The 11,201-nt window shown below is 41.2% G+C and overlaps 1 protein-coding gene across 1 annotated transcript; it reads right to left on the minus strand.

Annotated features, from left to right (window-relative positions):
- Positions 1 to 459: 459 nt before the first annotated feature.
- Positions 460 to 10,002, minus strand: LOC142947305 (thromboxane-A synthase-like). Its single transcript, XM_076088791.1, has 14 exons — positions 9,930 to 10,002; positions 9,484 to 9,620; positions 9,116 to 9,209; positions 7,867 to 7,919; positions 7,699 to 7,795; positions 5,696 to 5,812; positions 4,585 to 4,673; positions 4,357 to 4,505; positions 3,923 to 4,053; positions 3,503 to 3,838; positions 3,252 to 3,340; positions 1,892 to 2,029; positions 1,259 to 1,421; positions 460 to 858 (listed from the first exon to the last, which is right to left on the minus strand). Exons 2-14 carry the CDS (start codon positions 9,570 to 9,572, stop codon positions 745 to 747), a joined length of 1,659 nt encoding a protein of 552 aa, XP_075944906.1. The 5' UTR covers positions 9,573 to 9,620; positions 9,930 to 10,002; the 3' UTR covers positions 460 to 744.
- Between the last annotated feature and the right edge of the window lie 1,199 nt (positions 10,003 to 11,201).

The raw sequence follows: 11,201 nt of genomic DNA on the forward strand, positions 1-11,201 counted from the left end.
TTCCTGTTCTGAGACATTTGATAAGCGCTGACTCATGTCCTCAGGAATGAAAACAACATGAGGATTTCCTATCCTGTCACAAAACAACCTCTCTCACTCTGAAATAGCAGCTTTCATCTGAGGAGGTTAAAAGACGCAGACGCATGACAGCGCTGCTGCGTTGGGCATCATCAAAGTCTATTCAAATATAATCAGTAACACTTGCCAACATATGTACCTCCGTCTATATCGACCGTGGTAATCTGCGATTGCATGGAGGTTAATTAACCATCATTCATGGGAGGAAGCAGTAGTAAAGAGAGCAGCACAGTTTAACAACAGACTGCCATTAAATGAAGGAATGTGCAAACTTTCAGGTTCAGGTGACAGATTTGATCGACAGTGCATGCGACAAACTAAAACCATTGTTCTGATTAATGAATAATCTTTTTATGACAGACACCTGTTCAAAATCGATCTATTAAAAAAATCAATATTTCTACATGCACACTTATTCTTTTATCCGCTCCTCTCTTTACTCACGTCTCATCAGTCCACTCTCCGGCTCGAATAAAAGCACAAGACGGGCACTTTAATTAAGGTATATTGTAACTTGTAATTTACTTCATCATGTTACCTATGGAATAAAGGAACAGATCCTTAACACTGACACACATGTGTCAGTGTCACAACATGGACCTGCAGAATGCTTTGTATCTATTCATAGGATTTTTCTACCGTCCATGATGATGAACCGGCAGTTTTTTAATTGTCTGGCGGAGAATCCACTTGACCTTCTCTCAGGTCTCTACTTTGAATTTTCACAAATATGCCGTTTTTAGGTCCTAGAGTGCTCGACGACTTCAACTCAAGAGGAACCTGCACAAAGGAAAGAGCACTATATGTAAAAGCAACATCTTACATATATTTTACATTTTACAAATGAAGGATTATGTTCATAACCACATATGTAAATAGCCGACAGACACATACTGAATTCTGACCACGACATCATAAATCATTTTCAGGTTTAACATTTTAATTTCTTTACCATAATATAACCATTGAGTTCATGATGATGGGATGTTAACAATAAATTCAAACCACTCGGTACAGTTGCTTTCACTGTAGGACTGACTCAACAGATCAAATACTAAATGTGACCGGCCAGCGGTAAAATACACTGACAGTTGCATTTTATTTTTATTTATTTTTATTAAATGTATCTTCTTGTGTGTATGAATCGTTTGTCTTTAGTGTTTCAAAGTGTCCAACCCACCTTGGTCTCAGAGCAGGCCACTATGCTGAACCTGTGGAACAGACGCACTAGAGCCATTTTGATTTCCAGTTGAGCGAGCCTCATCCCCACACAGTTACGGGGACCGGCCCCGAACGGCAGGTATACAAATGGATGTCGATTGGCCTTGGCCTCTGGTGTGAATCTGGAGATTTTGGATTGATTAAAAGCAGTAGAGAATAGGAGTCAATCAGCGAGATACACAGTGACTTCACTACCTTCGTTATAGCCGTGTTAGACATGAGTGACAGAAGAAAGGTGGTGTGTACTCTACATGTTAATGCTGAAGACATTGACAGGTATTACAATAAGGAACTGAAAACATTTTATTATTTACACCTGTGCTTTCCTACTGTGGCATGTTAAAATGTCTTCTGTGAGCTGTATCAGTAATATTCGGCTTTAACTTATGCAACACAACAAAATATCAATATTTTGAATGGCTGCTGCACACTTCTTTTCCATTATTTGCAGGTGTTGACAGACACATGAAATACATTTGTAATGAATGAACATGTTAGCAAATCCAGTTCAGCCATCTTCTAAATGTATATAATGAAACACAAAGCACAGGCACGTTAGTTTTGCTTATGTAGAGTGAGAACAGTCTCCTACCGCTCAGGGATGAACCTCTCAGGCTCTGGCCAATGCTCCGGGTCGTAGTGGAGGAAGCCCGCTGGGATCTCCAGCGTCGCTCCTTTAGGGAGGAATTGTCCGTTCAACACACAGTCCTGGTCGATGTCTCTCGCAAACCTTTGTGGGGAACAAATGCCATGGATGCATGTTTGATTCCTGTAATCTACTGTATGTATGTACAGGAATAAATGAACGTGCTCTTTGTGACTGTAGTACATCTAATCCAGGGGTGTCCAAACTTTTTTCAAAGAGGGCCAGATTTGATAATGTGAAAATGCCCAAGGGCCAACAGTCCCTGCTGACATTATTTTAAACAATACAAGTAGCCTATACATACATTGTTATTTAATCATTTTATTTTCAATGACAGCTAATAGCAATGTAACCAAATGTAAGCAGCTATAATCACTATTTTAAAGTGATTAGTGACTCGTCTAAAACATTTTAAAAAGGAATAACTTCAATAGAATCATTCTATACACTGTAGCTTCTTTACATTCTATTAGAATGTAAAGAAGTTACATTCTGATACAATGTAACTTCTTTACATTCTATCAGAATGTAAAGTAGCTACAGTGTTGCCTTTTCTTTCCTTTTCTTCCCACAAGAACATAATTTTGTCAGGTTGATAAAAAAACGTCACTTTACTTCCTGACATTATTGTTACTTTACCGCAGGGGTGTCAGATAACACAAAGAACAAGCAATCTAAAAGCTAATTACATGGAAACCGATCAATATTCTCACCTCAAGACAATCTTAAATATGACTTAGTGAGGGTAATGAAAAGTTGTCTCACATTTAAGTTCAACACACATGAAACAGGCTAACGAAAAAAACTCGGTCTTCTTCTCGGGGCAATTATGTTTTCTGCTATTTTCATAACACAGTCTTTGATAAACTCACCTTCCGTAAAAGGTTTGTCATGTTTAGCAATTACCATGGCCACTTGGTAGCTTACTTTGATGATGTTTTCATGTGAAAAGGACCGCTGCTGTGTGGCCAAGTTATCTTGGAGTTGCTTCACTTTTCTAGCACGGTCGCGCTCTGATAGCTTGTTGTAGCATTAGCATGTTTGGTCTCGTAGTGTCTCTTTACATTATATTCCTTAAACAAGGCAACAGTCTCATGACTAATTAGGCAGACACAGTTGTTTCGGTTTGTATGATTTATTCATTCTGTTTTGACTGTGCTGGCGGGCCATAAATAATGCATTTTAAGACAGAAGTTGCGGGCCATATAAAATCTGACCTCGGGCCGTGATTGGCCCGCGGGCCGGACTTTGGACATGCCTGATCTAATCAAAATGCACCTTTTATAATTTAATGTTATTCATTTACCTGAATGCAGGAGGGTAGAGGCGCAATGCTTCACTTATAACCATGTCCAAATACTTCAGCTCCTGGACATTAGTGTAATCTGGTGACTCCTGCAACAAAAGGAACAAATATAATAAATCCAGCATAGTTCAGTTAAAGTTTGAACCATGAAAACCATGTGCACTGAATTTCAACTGTCCACAACTAAAATCTTATGTCGTAAGTAGCTGAAGAAACTGAGATCAGATCAAACCGTAACGTGACACACTCACGTGTCTGGTGAAGAAATCATCCACTTCTTGCTGTACTTTGCATTGACATTCTGGGTTGATGGCCAGTAGGTAGCAGGTGAAGGCCAACGTGTTGCTGCTGGTTTCGTAGCCCGCCAGAAGAAAGACAAAAGCCTGTCCCACGATCTCATCCTCAGTGATCATCTTTTTCTGTGGACGCCTGGAGGACGGCTCCTGTGGGTGAAGACGGTCGTCCTGATCCGACGAGTGTTGTGTCTGCTGATCACCAGCGTGACTCGCTGTGTCAAAGTGTTCCAAAGACACAGAGTCTTTGCTGGTTCGTGCGTCCAACATCAGCTGAAGAAAGTCTCTACGCCGCTGCATGCAAAAAAAACAATACATAAATAAAAAAACGTAATGGGAAATTATACGTTGTACTGTATTTAAGATTATGAGATTCACCTGTTCAGCAGGCTGCTCCTCTCTCTGCTTGATGATCTTCTGAATGATGTTGATGAAGAAGTGATTCATCTCGTCTTGTCTTTTGTTGGGGATGAATCTCGCCAGAGGAGCCATGATGAATGGAAAAGCAACTAGACGCACAAACCAAATTTGTTCATGTAATCTACCTGAAATGCCACCTTTACACACTCGAATATGACTGCAAATGCATGTTTTTTAAAATCTTAAATCTACAAACTATGCTAAATTCTCTTCACATTTATTGTCCAATGAATTATTCCGTAACGTATCTATCTAACAGAAGATAGTAAACCCTCCCGTTTCTAGTCTATGTTTTAATAATATTTTATTCTTTTGCCTTCATTGCATTCCTATTATGTCTCACATGTAATAATTCATGCATATAAATAACAACACCAATAGATTTGACTGACTGAAAAACAGCATGATGGGACTGAATAAAGACAAGGAGAAGAACATCTGAGCATGGCGGACAAACGGGTCGTCTGGGTTCTTCTGAGAGTCCACCTGAGTACCAAATGCCACGCTGGCAATAACATCCATGGTGAAGCATCCAAAACACCTGCAAAACACGCACAGATATGAGGACAGGAAAGTACACCATGATACCAATAGCCTTTGTTCACTGCGTGTCTGATTACCTGTGGATGTCAAAGGCCTCTCCTGACTCAGCGGAGACATTCAAATTGCTCATCAGGGAATCGGTGGCCGTGTTGATGAGAGGAACCATCTACAGGAAAACATAAAAGACAGTGATACTCGTCACAGCGGCTGTGAGTTTCTGGGAAAGGACAGACACTCATTGAAATTGAACTGTAAAGTCAAGATGTTTCAATATTTTAAGTGATTAATAAAGACAAGAAAGAACTTTATGAGAAACCTGTCACGGTTTAGGCTTTGCCCCCTGTGTTCCTGTGTCTCTGTCTCTGAGTGGTATGAACAGTTTACGGGAACCTACCTGGCCTTGGGAGGGCCTCGGAGTGTCCAGAAGGCAAACCATGACTAGATGGACTGCCCTTTCAACTCTCGTAGGAGGCAGAGGCAGAGGAAGGGTCAGACCCCCGTCTCCGCTGGGCCGCAGCTGTCCCCCGTCTCCGCTCCAGCGTTTGCTCCTGGTTTGTACCTTTGCTTTTTTGTGACTTTGCCTTTTTGTATTCTGTTTGGATTTTTGCCCGCTCCCTGTTGGAGACGCTTTAAGTTGTTGTTTATGACTTTTTTTTAAAGTAAAATACCTTGGTTCCAACTTCACCTCGTCTCCAGTGTCTGTGTCTGCGCTTGAGTCTTAGCTAAACCTGTGAGAACGTGACAAAACCCTCCAAAAGTCAGAACAGTGTTTTGAAAGGAAAGCGAATTTGGACACATGGACCATGAACTCAACACGCCTTGGAAATATGCCCCATTTCTACAAAGGAGTCCTTCATGTCCTCTCCGCTCCTTGCACCTGGACTGAGAAGCTAGCTCCAAAATGATGCAGGTCTGATATGTACTACAGTTGCAAGCAGTGGGGCAGCACCACTATCAATTAATTAGACATGTTTATCAGCAGAACCAGGACACCAAAAAAAAAACCTCAATAGTTAAACAAAACCACACTTCTAACCATCCATCTGTGACAGACAGTAAGTTATTAGACACAAAATGTAGCTCTATCTTCCATCTGCTCCTTTCTAATTGGCAAATTTTAAGACCACAAAATAACATTCTTCGTAATGAATACCGGCTGATAATAATTGCCACCCACTCATGTCTCACCTCTTTCATCTTGGCAGCACTGAAGGACGGGGTCAGGATGCTCCGCACTCTCTTCCAGCGTTCATTCCTCAGCATGAGCAGACAGTCAGTCATGGGCTTGGTAACGAAGTGACGAGTCTGCGCAAATAGACAGGAGAGTCAATGCACAAACATCTGTTATCAGAATCAGCTTTATTGGCCATGTATGCTTACGCATACATGGAATTTGTCTCCAGTTTCCACTCCGCTCTCAATGTACAAACACAAATTTACAATAAACAAGAAAAAATATATACAAAGAATAAAAAAGGGCAGCAAAAAAGGTATAAACATTTAACAGCTACAATATAAGTATAAATATATATCTAAAAGAAAAAGTGTGTATATATATATATATACACACATGTGAACATAAACCTATAGACAATGGCATGAATTGAGGTGATTGTGCAAGTGGTGGTATTAGTGCAGTATAACTTATTTATTGTTCATCAGAGTGATGGCCAGTCGAAAGAAGCTGTTCCTGTGTCTGGTGGTTTTGGCGTACAGAGCCTTGTAGCGCCTACCAGAGGGGAGGAGTTGGAACAGGTTGTGTCCAGGGTGTGAGGGGTCTGCAGTGATCTTTCCAGCCCGTTTCCTGACTCTGGAGGTGTACAAGGGCAGGCTGGAACCAATGATCCTCTCTGCAGATCTGACAATCCGTTGCAGTCTGTTTCTATCCTGTTTGGTGGCCGATCCGAACCACACAGTGATAGAGGAACAGAGAACAGACTGGATGATGGCTGAGTAGAACAGGATCAGCAGCTCCTGAGGCAGGTTGAACTTCCTGAGCTGGCGCCGGAAGTACATCCTCTGCTGGGCCTTTTTCCGGATGGTGTTGATGTTGGGAGCCCACTTCAGGTCCTGGGAGATTGTGGATCCCAGAAACTTGAAGGTCTCCACAGCAGACACAGTGTTGTTAAGTATGGTGAGGTGGGGTAGTGTTGGGGGTCTCCTCCTGAAGTCCACTGTCATCTCCACAGTTTTGAGCCTGTTAAGCTGTCCAACCTCCCGCCTGTACGCAGACTCGTCACCGTCCCTTATGAGGCCGATGACCGTTGTGTCGTCTGCGAACTCCTGTAGTTGGTGAGTTCTTCCAGGCCTCTCCAAACTGACGAGGGGTCGTTGGCTGAAAACTTTTTCTCCAGCTTTTCAGTGTAGCTCCTCTTTGCTACCCTGATCTCCCTTGTCAGTGTGTTCCTGGCCTGGTTGTAAAGGATCCTGTCCCCACTTCTGTAGGCCTCCTCCTTGGCTGGACGAAGCTGCTTGAGCTTTTCAGTAAACCAGGGTTTATTGTTGTTGAATGTGCAGAAGGTTTTATTCGGCACACACATGTCCTCACAAAAACTGATGTACGATGTCACAGTGTCAGTGAGCCCATCCAGGTCTGTAGCAGCAGCCTCGAAAACACTCCAATCAGTGCAGGCAAAGCAGGACTGTAGCTCCAGCTTTGCCTCGTTGGTCCATCTCTTCACAGTCTTCACCACAGGCTTTGCAGATTTTAATTTCTGCCTGTAGGTCGGGAGAAGATGAACCAGACAGTGATCAGAGAGTCCCAGAGCTGCACGGGGGAGTGAGCGGTATGCATCCTTTATTACAGTGTAGCAGTGGTCCAGTGTGTTTTTGTCCCTGGTGCTACACTTAATATGCTGTCTGTATTTAGGCAGTTCTTTGCTGAGGTTTGCTCTGTTGAAGTCCCCAAGAACAATGAGCAGGAAGTCTGGATGTTTGTGCTCCATGTTGTTGATCTGCTCAGCCAGGTGTTGGAGCGCCTCACTCACACAGGCCTGTGGTGGGATGTAAACACCGACCAGAATGACCGAGGAAAACTCCCGCGGTGAATAAAAAGGTTTGCAGTCTATTAAAAGTGTTTCTAGGTGAGGGCTGCATGATTCCTTTAACACTGTGACATCTTATCATTACATCATTGGGGCTTATACTGAAAGTGTACATGTGCATGTGCATGCTTTGGTTAATGTCCTCACCAGTCTGTTTGTGAAGCTGCTGAAGTCCCTGACCATCACCTGTCTGAGCATGTCAGGGTCCGCTATCACCACCACCGGTCTCCGGCCCAAATAATACCTAAAATATACCAACATGTTCGGACCATCATTTCATCAGATGCTGATGCAGAGAATACTTCTTCTACTTACCCACAAACTCTGCCATGAGTCTTTATGAGATCATTGATCGGGTTGAAAAAACCCTGAAAATGAAACAAAGAACAACATCACAACATATAACAAATAACATTCCAAAACATCAGAAAGGAACCAGAGAAGCTCTTCATAAGAACGAAATAACTCCATGTTAGAGACGGATTGGTATTTGGGCTGTTGTCTTAATGTAAATTATAGAACGAGGTAACATGACAGTCAATCAGCTGTATGACTCTGTGGGAGCTGCATATATGCTAGTTTTTGTTAGCTTACTTGTTAATCAAAAGCCCTGCCTCATTTCAAGACACTGCAACTTGCTTGATAAATGTCTGTAGTGGGAGCTACAGGGGCCATGGCCACCTTGTTTGATGACTAAATCACATCAGGATGTGCTGTGCAGAGACACATCTGTATACCATAAACACCTGGAATATCAGTGTTTAATGTTACATAAAAACAGAGATGATCCTTAACTAAGAAGTAATTCTCTTTCAGCTTTCTATATTCTTGAAAAATAAGAATATTATTCATCCATTTGACATATATTATTGATCAAGTAGTAAAATTATATTTTCCCTCTGTAAAGCACAGAACAAACTTTATGACCTTGTCACTTTAGCAGGCTGATATGAAACAAAAGTAAAACACGATGCAATCATTAACACATTGATCTATGTGCAGTAACATGTCGTAGAAAGGTGGAGGTCACATGACTGCTGGATTGGGGTGCACAGGAGCAAGCTCCCTGGAAGCAGCCACAGGTGTGCTAATTGGTCAGCTGACACAGGTGCACTGATTGCCCCGAGTTCGTTCACTGTTTGCACTTTGATTGAAGAGGTTCCCTTTGTCCCTGAGTGACTAGTCTGTGCCATTTTATTCTGACATTATTATTGTTATTATATATTAAAGTAGGGATGTAACGATTTGATAGTTAATTGATTTTTGCATTCAAGTGAATGTGATAGAATTTAATTTGTACTCTTTTAATCGTAGAAATTAAACCACTTCACTACACCTTAATCCAACTGAAGAGAATAAATGCTTTCAAATGGAACCTGCTGAATGTTTCTTCTTCTGCTTTCATAGCAATTAAATATAGTTCAGTGCATTCCTGTAAGACGATGTTGTTCAGTGGGTAAAATGTCTTGTTCAAATCAGTTTTTAACAGTAGTTAAAGATAAAAAAAAAAAAAAAAAGGTTAGAGACTGAGAGATGTTTGATGGAAATTGCAACAATATCTTACCTGGCGAAACATGAATATGTTGCCCAAGAAAGGTACTGGCTTTGGATGTTTGATTCCACATCGAGAAAGGACTGAATAGGGGTAAATTGAATACCTTGAAGACAAAGAGTAGAGTTGTGTTGATGGAAAAAACAAATAAAGCAAATGCATCCCCAAATAATCCTGCCATTGGTTTATAATCAGTCTTTTGAGATATTCCTTCAAGGGCTTCCCCATAAAATGCTATCAGAAAGCCCAACATGCCAAACCGAATGAGGACTGTTGTGAATATCTGAATTTACACAAAACGTGCGTTATATATTAGTAGATAACTTAACTTCATTTCCGTGATGCAGCTTCACAAACGGGGATATAAAGCATTTACTCACCAGTAGAGAAGACCCAGAAAGACGAGGAAGAGGCTGAGTGTCACAGACAGTCCGCTGGCCACATTTAGGACGTCAACTAAAGCCTCCATAGTGTAAAAACTCCTCAGTTCTCCCCTGCCAGCATTAGATCAAGGCTCCTTAAAGACAAGAAGGTAAAACAGAAAATGATCAGGTCAGTGTAAAAGCTGCTGTTTACGACACGTTAGTCAGCAGTACAAGTAGATCATCTACAAACTATTCCTGTTCTGTGAGTTAGTTGTATTGTAGTTTCTCAGTATCATGGCTGAACATGTAGACCACATCTTTCATACTAGTTCAACAGAGGAAAGACAAAGACTGCATCTCTTTGTGGACTATGCTCTCAGGCTGGTTTGTCTCCTATTGATGAGTTTCTAAGACGACTTGCAAAGTATTTGTTTCCGCAGTTTTGTCTGAAGAGTGCTCACCTTTCCCCTCATTTTAACAATGGGGGCATGTCTACTCTTCCTGTGTTTGGCACAGATGCTGCGTCTTAAACCTCTTAACGAGCCATAGTTTAACAGTAACGTTACCTAAAGCACACGCTCTTAAACAGCTAACCATACATCTTATCTTTATTCCAGTTGAAATGCGTGTTTAAAACCCCAAAAACAGACTGTAGGTCATTTGTGATGCTCGGCTACTGACGCAGGCTACAACAAAGTATCGCAGGTTATTACCCCCGTTCGTCAAAACAATTCTTGTGTTTGTCTCCTCATAGTGCATCATCACACGGCTCCAGTTCCTCTACAGCTGAAAGTTTCCCATCCCACTGGGACACGACTGCCCAACCGGATTTTGGATCCAAGGTCTCTTTTAAAGCATGTATTACTGTGTTGCCTTTCTCCCTGTTCCCCAAAAATAAGTGTTTTGTTTTTTTACGTGTCTGTTTAATTATTAATTTCAGTCCAATGTTTCAGTTTATTTGATAAATTATCAATGAGGTTATTGAAAAAAACACAAGCTTGTAGTTATATTGCTGTTTCATAGGATTATAATCATTTGAAAGGGGTTCACCCTGTTGTGTGTTTTTTTTTTTCACTGCACTGTGCTTAATACTTCAGTTGTTTTCTTGTTTTGGACATTAGATATTAATTTATGCATTAATGACCTGTTTATCTGCACTGTGCTCCTATCTTTCAGCTCGTACCTCTCTCTCAATCTGCAGAGGAGTACACTATGATTGAGAAGCTGTTTAAGCGCACCATGCCCCAGAGTAAAATTAACAACATCCAGAGGATCCAGAACCCCTCTCTGTGGAAAGTCTTTCAGTGGTAAATCCTGATCTGCCTTTTTGGCTTGAAGCTGTAATCAACATTTTTATAACAACATTGTGTCAAATAACGATGTGAAAGGTGGCGCTCCGCTAGTAGTGATGAACCTACTAAGAATTATCGCCTGAATCTGCATTTCACCTTACTTAAGTAAAAGAACAATTATTTTGTTAAATGATAATGTTGCAATATTTTATCTTAACACTAGAAGTGCAAAGTAGGTGAAAGTGGAAATACTAAATGTGATTTGTCTGTGTGATTATTAGTGTGTCTTGATGAATTTGTGTCAGAAAATACTCATTGCAGAATGTTTACCAAGAAAATAATGCTTTTCCTTGGCCAATGTCTATTTTTAGGATTGGAGCCTATGTTGTCTGCTGCAGGTCATTAATGCAAGCGAAGGGTGATGAGGGGGACAAATAATCT

Source organism: Anarhichas minor, unplaced genomic scaffold, assembly GCF_050575085.1.
Source record: "Anarhichas minor isolate MPS153535 unplaced genomic scaffold, ASM5057508v1 ptg000011l, whole genome shotgun sequence".
NCBI lineage: Eukaryota > Metazoa > Chordata > Actinopteri > Perciformes > Anarhichadidae > Anarhichas > Anarhichas minor.